This window comes from Nannobrachium achirus, assembly GCF_963921795.1.
Source record: "Nannobrachium achirus genome assembly, chromosome: 19".
In the NCBI taxonomy this organism is placed as follows: Eukaryota; Metazoa; Chordata; class Actinopteri; order Myctophiformes; family Myctophidae; genus Nannobrachium; species Nannobrachium achirus.
Window position 1 is genome coordinate 22,934,266 of NC_137826.1, and position 12,272 is coordinate 22,946,537.

Here is a 12,272-nt window from a genome sequence, read left to right on the forward strand (position 1 = left end):
ACCTCCTTGCACACATTCCAGTCCATGTGGCTTTCCAAATAAAGAGGAAGAGGGACATATTTGTTTGATGGTTAGATATGGCCGTCATTGGTCAAACTTGCACACTGTCAGCAGAATATCACTGACAAACCCACAACCAGATCTTCAACATATTGAGATTGAAAATAATTTTCTCTATTTTTTTCAGTAGCTGCATGAAACTCAAAGAGTTGTCATCGACCGACTGCCAGATTACCGTCCTAAAAAATTAAAAGAAGACTTTTGTCTTTTGTGTGACTTGTTGTCTGTGCATTTCCAAAGCTGCAACGGAAGCCAGTATACTGATTAAGTAAATGAACACAGTCTGTATTGAAAACATGATGAAAATAAAAATGTGCAGGAGGAGGAGGAGGAGGAAGAAAACACGTCCTAGTTAGGAATCGGTCCCCGATGAGCAACGTGCAGAACATGAAGGAACCGCAGCTCCAGGGTTCTGTAACCAATTTCCTGCAGTCTTGTTTGTCTGGGAGCGATGGGTTCACAAAAAGTCTCGCTCCGGAAAAGTTACACCGGGCTTCCGGGTCACAGGTCAAACGTCAGCGGGACAGGAGGGGAAGGTCACTGGAGTTCATTATAAGGCTGGAGTCCAGGTTTAAGCTTTCTGTGAAATACATGGAAATGACATTGCAATGGTTTAAAAGCTGTTTCCATTTTGGTAGAGATGTTTCGAATAATGTCAAATTATAAGGTTGCCTCTTCTGCCAGGTCAAGAGAAACGTTTGAAAACTAAAGGTAATTCATCATAAACTGGGGGAGATATTAGACTAGATAATCATGCTGAGGATTTCTCTGCAGTCCACATGCCGTAATGATTTTAATCATTAACCTACACCACAACGTATACTGCATATAAAATCAATTCAAGCTCATTCAGAAGAAAACAACCAACTTATGAGCTTCTGTACTCTCACCTTGGTCAAAGTTGAGCTTCTTGTTGGAGGAGGAGGAGCCATCACCCAGACCTTCAATGTCCACAAGGTCACTGTTGACGTCAGAGTCATTGAGAGCACTCAGAGTCACATCTGCAGAGGGACAAAACGTTTATTAGTGCAATTACTGCAGTACATTTTAATTAACATGAAAAATAATGTTGTAGTATTCCCCCCCCTGCTGTATACAATATGTATATGAGTAAAAACAAAGGCCACTGTACAATGCTAAAAAACATATTTATTAACAGCCTTAAATACACTACTGTAACAGCATTTTACACATACTGTATATTTGTTTCATCTTTAAAGTTACCTGCAGTCTTCTGCTTTTTGATGGGTGGGGCTAAGGAGGGGCTGCTCTGCATGCCTGTTGTCACGACAACCTGCTGCGATGTTGGCGCGGTGATCATGGCGGGGGCGGCAGGCGCTGGGGCAGGCGCCATGGTGACGGTTGTTTTCTTGACCGTCTTTTTGGGTGATTCTGAGGAGATGGGCACCCTACTGTCCTCGTACAGTTTCCTCTTTACTGTGCTCTTTATCTGGGCCCTGCAGTGAATTCCATTCAGTATGAGTATATTCAGAACAGTGATTCTCAAACCACAGACCCTCATTTGATACAATCTGTGGGTCACCAATCTACACTTTAACATCCTCTTTGTTAATTTAACTCTCAAGAGTGTACAAGTTTGAACAGAGTTATACAGGTATATTCGCTCTAACGTTCAAATGGGCTCTAAGTGATTTAATATATATAGTATTTGTTCAGTAACAGTCGTCTCCATGTCTCTCCAGCCCTTTAGTAAACAGAAAAGGCATTTTCAGGGCAGTATACCAATTTCATCTAATCAGGAGAGAGAAATCGTACAGGATAAACAAGTGAAATGGGAAGTGATGGAAAATAGAATTACAACAAAGTTAGAAATGGAACATAGTGTTCCATTTCTAACTTTGTAAACAGATAAATGGGTTGTTGCTCCTGATTTGATCAAATTGGTTTCCACCTGAAAATGTAACATCTGTTTACTAAAGAATTGGAGAGACCAATTCTGTTGGTCTGTTACTGACCAACACTTTATAATAATGATTAGGCCTACTACCACAATATAGAGCTTTAACTTTTTAAGAAGACACCTTTCTTAGTTTCTTTTCACCAAAAAATATCACATATAGCACATGTTAATTTATTTATGCTAGCGCACAAATACAATATACATTGACACACAAAAGGCATATTAAGACATGCACGGTGGTGCAGTCGGTAGCGCTGTCGCATCACAGCTAGAAGGTCCTGTGGCGATTCGATTACCGCTGGGGGCGTGCTCTCTCCTCCGCGTAATGAGTGCCCATACACTAGGTGGGGTTGGCAAAAGGGCCTTTCTGTGAGGAGTTTACATGTTCTCCCTGTGTCCCCTTGAATGGGTACACTAAAAAAAAAAAAAAACATGCCGTAATCCTGGTCTCTATACTGCCTCCCCCTGGCCAGTCAGGGCGCCTGATGGAGGGGAAAGTAACTGGTTAGAATAACGTGTTCCTTCCACACGCTACGTTCCCTAATCAGGGAACTCAGCTCTCCATTGCTCTCCCCAGGTTGGCAGAGGGAGTGTAGCACCCAGGATTACGTTAGACAATTGACACCGGGTGACAAAAATCGTAGGATAAAAACTTTAGGGGAGGGGGGGGGGGGGGCAAAAAACACATGCAGACTTACACAGTGCGGTCTTTAATCACTGTGCTGATGTTGTTCAAATCATCACCAAATCGCCGCACTGCTAAACGCAGCATTTCAATTTCTGTCTCTGTCCACTTGGCTCTGGAATTAAAGGATGCAAAGTTACAGTTTACACTACAACCAATGTTAGCTCGACTCGACTCTATCATCATGCTACACACACACACACACACACACACACACACACACACACACACACACACACACACACACACACACACACACACACACACACACACACACACACACACACACACACACACACACACACACACACACACACACACACACACACAGGTCTAAGCATTTCCTCAAGCAAAGTATCTGATGTGACATTCTTTGTTTCAGTTTGTTTGTTAGATCCATTTAACAGTGGTAATCATACCACGTTCAAGTCAATTTAGGAAAGCGCTAACCTCCTGTTCAGCACATGTTCTCAAATGTGGGGGTCTGACTGTATGGGCTGGGGTCCCTCACGAACAGTGTTACACTGACTGACTGAACTTACTAGGTGAGTTCACCTAGTAAGTTCAGGTCACCGAGTCGGTGACCTTCGGGGTCGCCACAGCTCCAGAAAAACAATGGTTTAGTGATGAAAAGTGATGAGTCATCACTTTTCAGAGTTTTGTGGATGTTTTCTGGAGCCCGAAGGTCACCGACTCGGGCGCCCTAGCTAAATCATTAGAGCATGCCCTGGGCTACATCTGTGCAAAATTTGGCGCTTTTAGACTGATTAGCATGAGAAATAAAACCCTAAGGCCTCCGACTAACATGAATGCACACCCATACATGCATCGTCTTCTGAGGCCATTTATAGCCCAAGGAATGTTTTTTGTGCAAAACAGATGCTTGAAATGGATTCGGCATCATGAAAGCCCCCTAGTTTGACCCCTCTTATGCTACTAAAAGCAGATTTTTTTTTTTACCTTTTTTCCTGTAATGTAATGTTAATGGGACACCAACTCTAGAGGCTGATAACACCAATTTAGCTGTGTCTAAGAAAGAGTTATCATACCAAAATATAATCTACAGATATAGAGCTTTTCAAAGATGCATGGTAACCTTTGCCACCTTTTTGATACCGACAACCCGTCTGGCCCATGACTATTACTTGAAGATGTATACTGTTCATTAAAGAGTTAGACCCCCATTTACTGAGCAAAAACATGAATACTATCAGAAGAATAGAGCTTGAAAGAATTAACAGATCACAGACTTTGCTGTGAGTGTGCGATACATTATGGTGTTGAATACAGAAATATTACCAGAAGTATATAGTATAGTTCAGTGGTTCCCAAAGTTTTTTGTCTCACGGCACCCCATACATAATTTTTTAATCCGAGGCACCCCTACATTATAGTTTTCACTCCCAGCACCTTATATTTATAGCATATCGCCGTTATCGGGTGGAAACTTTGCATGTCCAAAACCGTTCGTTTTGTATTTATCATCTAAAAAATGTACTAAACTAGTGAAAACAGAGGTGTTGAGTGCTTGTAGATCGGCTGTTTTCACTAGTTTTGTGAGACGGTCTTGTATGATGAAGCAGGGCTTTGCTTTACCAAAAGACGTACACATTTGAAACTTGGAGATACGAGGTTTCTGCCCGACAGTGACGATATTTTAGTGATTATGTTGAGAAAATAACTTTGTACTTTTTCATTATTTTTTCAAGTGTCCAAATAAATTCGAAATATTATCAAATTATCTCGCGGCACATCTGGACTGCCGTCACGGTCGGCACCCCACTTTGAAAACCCCTGGTATAGTTTGTGTGTGTGATGTGGTGTTGTTAGTGTTTCTTACCCTGCGGGGCTGGAATCAGACACGGGGTGCAGTTGCATGGTGAGCTCTCCCAGCTTGGTGAAAGCAGCTCCCGCAGCCGAGAAGATCTCTCCCACCTGTCAATCCATCCATGCATGAAGGTGACCACAACAACACATGAATAATGCATGAAATAAAGAGGGTAGCAGTGGTGTTCAAAGTTTTAAATTTACTCACGTACTGTCTGTACTTAATATTATATCGTAACCTACTGTATCATACTATTATAATTTCAGGTCAGCGGGCCTTTAAGTACAGTTTTGAGGATTTTTTTTTTTTTACTTCACTGGAGTATTTGCCATTTTCTGTACTTTTACTTCTACTCCACTACATCTCAGAGGCAAATATTATACCTTTACTCCACTATAATTATTTGAAAACATTACTTACTAGTTACCTTTAAGAAATTTAGATTTTTCTTTATTACAAATCCGTAGCCTAACATAACCTACATTGCCCACATCAGCCCGAGCCATATACATTTGCAGAATGAGTACTTTGACTTTGTACCTCCTTAAGTATATTTTCATACCAATACTTTTTTTACCAATTACATTTTGAATTCCACACTTTTACTTGAAACTAGCCCTTAATACAGGACGGTCATATGACCGTCCTGTATTCAGGGCTAACTTGAAACAGACTTGAGTATTTCTACATTTCAGAATTGATAATTTTACTGTAGAAAATCGAGTATTTTTCCCACCACTGGAGGGTAGTGAAAAATAAACAAGAAAGCCTTGTTAGAAACCAACGTTAATGATTGTAGTGAATCAATCAAATCGCTTATAAACATGTAATAAACCTTCATGCAGATTATAAACAAAGCAAAAAAATCTCCGAGGAGACAGTTTACCTTAGCAGATGCCGAGGTCATGTTGAGTTGTTTTGAACCTCTTAATAGCTTGTAGAATTCAACCAAAACAATGCGCACACACACACAACTAGCTGCAGGCTAAAGTTAGCTTCCGTAGCTAACGTTAGCGGGCTTCCATAGAGGCTATGCGTCCGTCGGTCAAAGCAACAAAGACACAGATAATATTACCTAAATCACACTAGCGGGTGAAACCGGTTCACAAATAAAGCATATTTTGTGCAAATATAATAGCCTAGTAATAATCTATCAACAATGGTTCAGTTCCAAAAGCCAAGGGGATAAAGAGAATGTTGCGCGAATATGGTACTTCGCTGCCATTGGTCAGTCTGACAGGAACATTTCACCAATGGCTTTTTTGATTGGTTGTTCTGGTTTAATCTCGCAACAGGGCAGGCCCTCAATCTACACTACATGGTTCACTGCTCAGTGCGCACATCCTGTCTAAAGCCCGCCTACTGTATCCGGTATTTCCCCAAACAAATAAACATCCGCTTACACAAGCCGTTTCCGTATCTGCTCCAAACCGGATCTGCAATCTGGAAGGTGAATTAACACCAGTCTGATCTCGCTCGCTACGGCGCAACAGCAGCCGAACGTCGCCGAATCCTACCGGAAATTGCCGAGCGTCGTGATCACATATCAGCTGATGGGGGTTGAGTCGACACGACGGAGGACAATCGGACGCCTTTATCCATGAAGCGACGCTTCTCGTTTTAGTGGACCGTGTTTTTCTGTAACTGATCGAGGAAAAGAAGATCAAATTGTGAAATGCCGTCGCTATTATTCTGCGGTCCGAAGATGGCCGCGTGTGGAATAGTGATCAGCATATGGGGAGTGATCATGCTGGTAAGGAGATACATTGCATAGTGCCATTATGGCCGCAGCATCAGTTTGCATTGAGGGGGAGGTGGGGGGCATATATTAGTCAATGGAACAGACTGAAACACAACTACATCTTCTATTATTCGCAGACCACATAATGCATGTCAATAGGTTGAAATTAGTCAAACGTAGCCTTAAGAAGGATAGGCCTAATACATTTTGCAATACAGAGACAGGTGCACGGTGCACCCTCCATGTAATTCCAATACCTACTTGCAGCAACTACTAGACTAGACCTAGCTAGCTAGGCCTCATACCGTTTGCCACACAGCTGATGTTTCTTTCACAATTAATTGAATATCACAGCTCGTTATGTAAATTAACCTATGGTTTATGGATTATGCAATTACGGTGGTATTTAGCCTATAAGAGATGGTGTGTACATGGCGATTTGGTTAACACAGCTTGATATCAGAATTTGATCAAATTTAGGCTACTGAATTATATTAAATGTGACTGCCTTTTCCATGTTATGTAGATCTGTAGGCTACATGCTGAGCTATTATTTATTTATTTATTTATTTATGTATGATAGGCCTACTATTAGACCTACTTCCTGGCTTGTTATAGTGTAGGAAGGATGGTGTACACTGTACACTGGAATACAATTACACACATCTTTTCCAAATAAACATTCCCTTTGCAGCCAAAATATTGCCTTTTACTGGTAGAATACAAAGCATCACAATATCAGTATACCCTCTTATTAACCAGGGGAGTTCCCTGGATTTCTGGGCCTTCTGACAACAAATCACACTGGTCTATCAGCATTTATTAACGAGGACCCTTTTTGAAGGATCTTATCAGTCCATTGTCACTGGAAGCTTGTGTTGACAATTGACAATAAAACAATAAAACATCTACCATCTGGGGTGCCATGACACATCACTTCAACACCACCCCAGATTTAGAATCATTGATCAGATATATTTTCAACACATTTCAGGCTGTATATTTATACTGAGTGTGTGTAGGCCTATACCTTTTCTAATTCATTCTGTGTTTTCTTGTACCACTTGTATATTTCTCTGTATGTTTACTGTGATCTATGGATATAACATACCCAGGTTAAATCATTTTGTACAAACTTAACTGTGTGAACTAATTCCAGGTTCTCATTCAAATCTAATGGATTTTTGGTGTTGCTCTCTGTTATTACAGGTCATGCTCGGCATCTTCTTTAGCGCCAAGTCAGCCGTGCTGATTGAGGACGTACCCTACACTGAGGAGGACATTCGTAACGAGTAAGTGACCAGAGCTGCCCAGTGACACTGTACACTTCTCTTGCATTGCAACTGAAGTTTCTACCAATACAGACTGAGATTGTCACTTTGAACAACCACATCGACTACATTTCACAAATAGAATAATACAAATAATAAATAAATACAGACACTTAAAGCTGTACTGTGGAAGCTGCTCAACTAGTGGTCAGTAGCGGTATTGCTTTTTTCGGCCGGAGTCGCCGCGGACCACCGGAACGGGGGTCCGCGGACCCCCGCGGCCGTCGCGAGCACCTCCGCCTCGCCGATACGATTCCGTAGAGCCGTCTCCCATCATTTTTAGACCAGGATTGAGGGAGTAGCAAGCAAGATTCCTTCACCAATGTAAACACAGTTGCTGAGGGAAGCTACTTCCTTTAGAGACAGCAAGACTCGCTGTGATTGGCCGGTGGTGTATGATCGGCGCTGTGATTGGCCGGTAGTGTATCATGTGGGAGATGACATCATTTTGCCGGGAAATTCTCCCCCCCTCACAACTCATAGAAAACATATAAAGAGAAGGCTTCAGAAGCTGAAAATAACAGAGTGGGGGTTCTAAAACTTTAGCGATTTAACAGTTAGGACAATTTTAAGATTTGTTATATAAAAAAAGTTACATGGTATAACTTTAAATGATAGCCACAACTGACTTGGTGGATGTGTGTTAAAAATAGTTTTGTTTTGAATGGATGTGTTATGACAACATTCATGGAAATTCAACTCAACCCAACGCCAAAACAACGCCTTGGGCGTAGCCGCAAATTGCAACTCTAGATTCTTTTTTAATTTGTTGAATCTAGGGTTGAATTACCACCCATTGGCAGCCAATGCATCCAAACAGGTTTTTTGCTATCTGATTGTATTAAACGACGTCAACCTCGACAGAAAGTAGCGTGTCTACGGTGGACTTTTATAAAACAAAGACTTTGGAGATAGAAAGGGGATAATTCAAGCTTTCCATACAGCCGTAATGTGAGTTTGACGTTGTGTAATACAATCAGATATAAAAAAAAAAACGTTTTGGATGTATTGGCTGCCAAAGGGTTGTATGGCAACCCTAGATTCAACAAATTAAAAAAGAATCTAGAGTTGCAATTTGCGGCTAGCCTTTGGGGTAGATTGACTTTTAGTACTTTAGTACTACTGACTAAATCACTGTCAATCGGTCTCATAGGTTAGGGAATAATTGTTATTGTCACGATTAGATTTGATACCTTTTATGAAATGTTATCCATCTCAGAACACAAATCTCTTTTTGAGTTGTATCTTTGATGTTTTAATTTGACTGAGGACTCTCGATCCATTTGGCCATACTGCTGCTAGTGCTGCATGTCCCACACTTAAAGGAGTAGTTCACCCATAAAATGACACATTTTCTGTCAATACCACACAGATAATTTGATGGCCACTCAAAGAGTCTCTGCCGGTCGTCAAATTATTGGCATAGGAATGCAACAAAAACACAAATCTCCATGAATTCAAGCTTCACAGGGGATGTTAACTACCCCACGAACCTCTCCTTTAATACTTTAAACATTGCTGCCGTTATATCTGTCTCAACTTTACATGTTTATTCACAGTTCTATTGCTTCTTGAGCACTAGAGAAAATGGTAGCATGTTGAGCTACAAATGGGATAAAAACTAAATGCATTTTAATTATATTGTTATTACTTCATGTTCACTGCTGCTGATACGCTTAATGTGGTATTTCTTTGCAACCCACAGCAAGAACCCGCCGAGTAACATATACAGCCTGTACAACCAGGTGGGGATCAACTGCTTCATCGCTGCGGCCGTCTACGTAGCCGTCGGGGCCGTCTCCCTGTGCCAGGTCCGACTCAACAAACGTCAGGAGTACATGGTCACATAAGGCCCGTACACAGCTGACCAGTCAAATGAGTCAAAAGAAGAACATTTTGAACAGGGAGTGAAATATGTTACACTGATATTTTTATTTAACGTGTGTAGAGGTTATGTTATGAAGTCATTGTATGGGTGGCCAAGCAACCCAGTGGTGTGAAGAACTGTTACATGTCAACACGGTACATCTAGGCCTACTAGTTTAAAAAACGGTTATGCATTTTACCCACTTTATTCCAGTTTGTGTTACCAAAGGGAAGCAGAGAGCCTTCTAAGGGGCCATTTGATTTAAGTTAAGATAGTTTGTGTGCTCATTGTTTTTCTGTGCTGTGTATTGTATGTTGTTATCTATCATTCCTCTGATAGGGTTAATGAAACTGACCAAAAGTTGGACCATGTGAATTATTGACTGTAAATCCTAAGTGGTGTTTGATGAAACAATCCATGGTGTTACTGTTTAAAGGCAATGAAACATTTGATGATGTGTACATTAACTGGAGAGAAAACAAAAGTATATTGTGATGAACATTTTATTGTGGATATTCCCTGCAATAAATATGATCTATAAATATGAGAATGTCTGACTTGGAGAGGAAATTGTCTTTTATTTGTCCAAGAAAAAGAAAAGGAAATGTTGACATGCATAAGACGAGTTTGCTCATAGTGCCATCACTTCCATTTTCACTTGTTTAATCTGTATGTTGTGCAGGTTCTCTCTCCTGATTGGATAAAATAGGTATCCCGACCAAATGCATATTCTGTTTACTAAGAGCAGGGAAAGACATCCTCCCAAATGTCATTATGTCACCGGGGCGGGCTGGCTGGTCCTGCCCAGAGCGGAGGTAAGGCTCTGGCTGTGGTCAGGTGACTTATGATGAAGTGAAAATGAAACTGCTATGATGGCTCTTGAGTAAATAGCTAGGAGAAGGCGCGCACCTGTAACATTTGGCGCAACATATAAGTACAACATCCAGACTCTGTAGAAGTAAGTTGTTTTGCTGTTAATCGGTCAGTGTTTTTACTTTAGTAATAAATTAAGATGTATTCAAAAGTCATTATGGTTATTAAATCCACATCAATAGGCCATCCATATCAACATTCATTTAAATAAGTAAAATCACAATGAAATGCATAGGCCTACATTTAGAGACGTTATGTGCGATCCATGGAAAGTTGGACTTGAATAAACGATAATGTGTTTGTCACTTTATGTGAAGCACCATGTTGAAAATTATGATTACTTTACATTTAAACTTCCCAGGCCCTATGACTCTGATCCAACACGTTTTTTTTTTTTTTTTTTTTTTAGTGATTTGCTGTAAAAATAGAATTTAGTTCCATTATAGGCCACATGAACTTGAAGTGATGTTTTATCCATTGTAGTCTTAAAAATAAGCAATGGGGTTCTCTATCGTGCATCCAAAGTTGGCATTTATTTTTTTTCTTTTGTGCTTTAGAGATGAGATCAAACATGGAAGAGAAGAAATGGAAAAAAGCTCTGACTTCCATAATTGAGAAGTTGAGCAAAAGTGAGTACGAGAAGATGCTGCATCTTTTGGATGACATTCCAAAATCCAAATTAGATGAGACGAGTCGAGACGAGATGCCCCAAATAATCATACAACACTTGGTAATAAAGAAATCAATTCGTACCATGGAGAAAATTCTGGAGAAGATTCCAAGGAGAGACTCTGCAGTCCAAGATCTACTGCGCCCCTTTGTGGACAAACTGAGCAAGTCCCCAGAAGAGAATAATAAGGGTAATATTAATAAAACAATAAAGTAGCCTACTTTTGATAAGGAAACAATTACCATTATGTTTTAATAACCGTAAAATATCAAATAAAAATATTGAAGATTTACCATATTACAAGCCACTTGTAGTTTATAATGTGTTGCATTATTCAATAACATCATCTCTTTCATCGCTCCTTACAGGACCAAAGAGAACATATGAGTCAGACACTGAGGATGAGGAGCCAAAGGCTACTCGTAAGTTCTCTCTCTCTCTCTCTGGCAGTTCAGTAATGGGCAGACACATAATGGAGACAATTATGTGCCTAACATTTGTGAGTAACATTGTGACATTTGTGAGTAACATTTGTTTTGCATTTTCAGCCAAAAAACGGAAATTCAATGTAATTGAATCAGAAACAGAATCTGAGGAAGGTAAGACACATACACACACACACACACACACACACACACACACACACACACACACACACACACACACACACACACACACACAGAGAGAGAGAGTGATATAATAATATGTAATAATTGTAGCATAAAATAGCCATGTTTTGAAAAAGGTAAACCAATGTCTTTCTGATACTATATGAGTTGACTTAAGACTTTAAAACCTTTAGTAAGAATTGAATGTTGTGTTTAGACTTCACATAGCACTTTATTTCCAAAACAAATCCAATCCTACAAATAATGTAATGACTAATGATACTTTCTGACTTCCTTTTAAGACCGTGAGGAGAAGAAACATCAAAGTGACAAGGTAAGAGTCAGAATGTGCCGACTACTGCATTGTTAGCTTAAAAAGTCGATAAGTGACACTGTCGTTTAAATTCAACTTAAGCTGAATGAGTCTTATAAACAACTATTGGATACTATTTAAGACAATTCCAGTTGATGTGAAATGTTTGACTATAATCCAATGATCTTTGTCAATGGACTGATGAAGCCATTACTGTATGTTCTTTACAGGAGATGGCTGGCCCAAGTTGCAAACCCTGGGTAAGGATTTGATCTTCTCTAATAGAATATCTTTTAAAGAGAACAATATGTATGAAATGATGTTGCTCATACCCCCTTCCTTTCTCTCTATATGTTCAGAGGCAAACTGTCCAAG

General features: G+C 40.1%; 2 protein-coding genes across 2 annotated transcripts; one reads left to right on the forward strand and one right to left on the reverse strand.

Moving 5' to 3' along the window:
* Positions 1 to 284: 284 nt before the first annotated feature.
* bacc1 (BPTF associated chromatin complex component 1) lies at positions 285 to 5,693 on the reverse strand. The gene is made up of 6 exons (XM_080748768.1): positions 5,381 to 5,693; positions 4,507 to 4,601; positions 2,680 to 2,781; positions 1,285 to 1,517; positions 951 to 1,061; positions 285 to 640 (listed from the first exon to the last, which is right to left on the reverse strand). The coding sequence occupies exons 1-6, from the start codon at positions 5,399 to 5,401 to the stop codon at positions 576 to 578; spliced, it is 627 nt and encodes a 208-aa protein (XP_080604894.1). The 5' UTR covers positions 5,402 to 5,693; the 3' UTR covers positions 285 to 575.
* Positions 5,694 to 6,061: 368 nt separating this feature from the next.
* On the forward strand, positions 6,062 to 9,941 carry rnasekb (ribonuclease, RNase K b). Its single transcript, XM_080749036.1, has 3 exons — positions 6,062 to 6,247; positions 7,445 to 7,527; positions 9,272 to 9,941. Exons 1-3 carry the CDS (start codon positions 6,170 to 6,172, stop codon positions 9,414 to 9,416), a joined length of 306 nt encoding a protein of 101 aa, XP_080605162.1. The 5' UTR covers positions 6,062 to 6,169; the 3' UTR covers positions 9,417 to 9,941.
* The last annotated feature ends 2,331 nt before the right edge of the window (positions 9,942 to 12,272 follow it).

Coding starts and splice junctions, on each gene's coding strand:
- rnasekb (XM_080749036.1), top strand. CDS start 6,170: ATGCCGTCGCTATTATTCTGCGGTCCGAAGATGGCCGCGTGTGGAATA. Junction 6,248..7,444: donor TATGGGGAGTGATCATGCTG/GTAAGGAGATAC, acceptor CTGTTATTACAG/GTCATGCTCGGCATCTTCTT. Junction 7,528..9,271: donor GAGGAGGACATTCGTAACGA/GTAAGTGACCAG, acceptor TGCAACCCACAG/CAAGAACCCGCCGAGTAACA.
- bacc1 (XM_080748768.1), bottom strand. CDS start 5,401: ATGACCTCGGCATCTGCTAAG. Junction 1,518..2,679: donor GTGATTAAAGACCGCACTGT/GTAAGTCTGCAT, acceptor AATTCACTGCAG/GGCCCAGATAAAGAGCACAG. Junction 1,062..1,284: donor CAAAAAGCAGAAGACTGCAG/GTAACTTTAAAG, acceptor GTCCCTCTGCAG/ATGTGACTCTGAGTGCTCTC.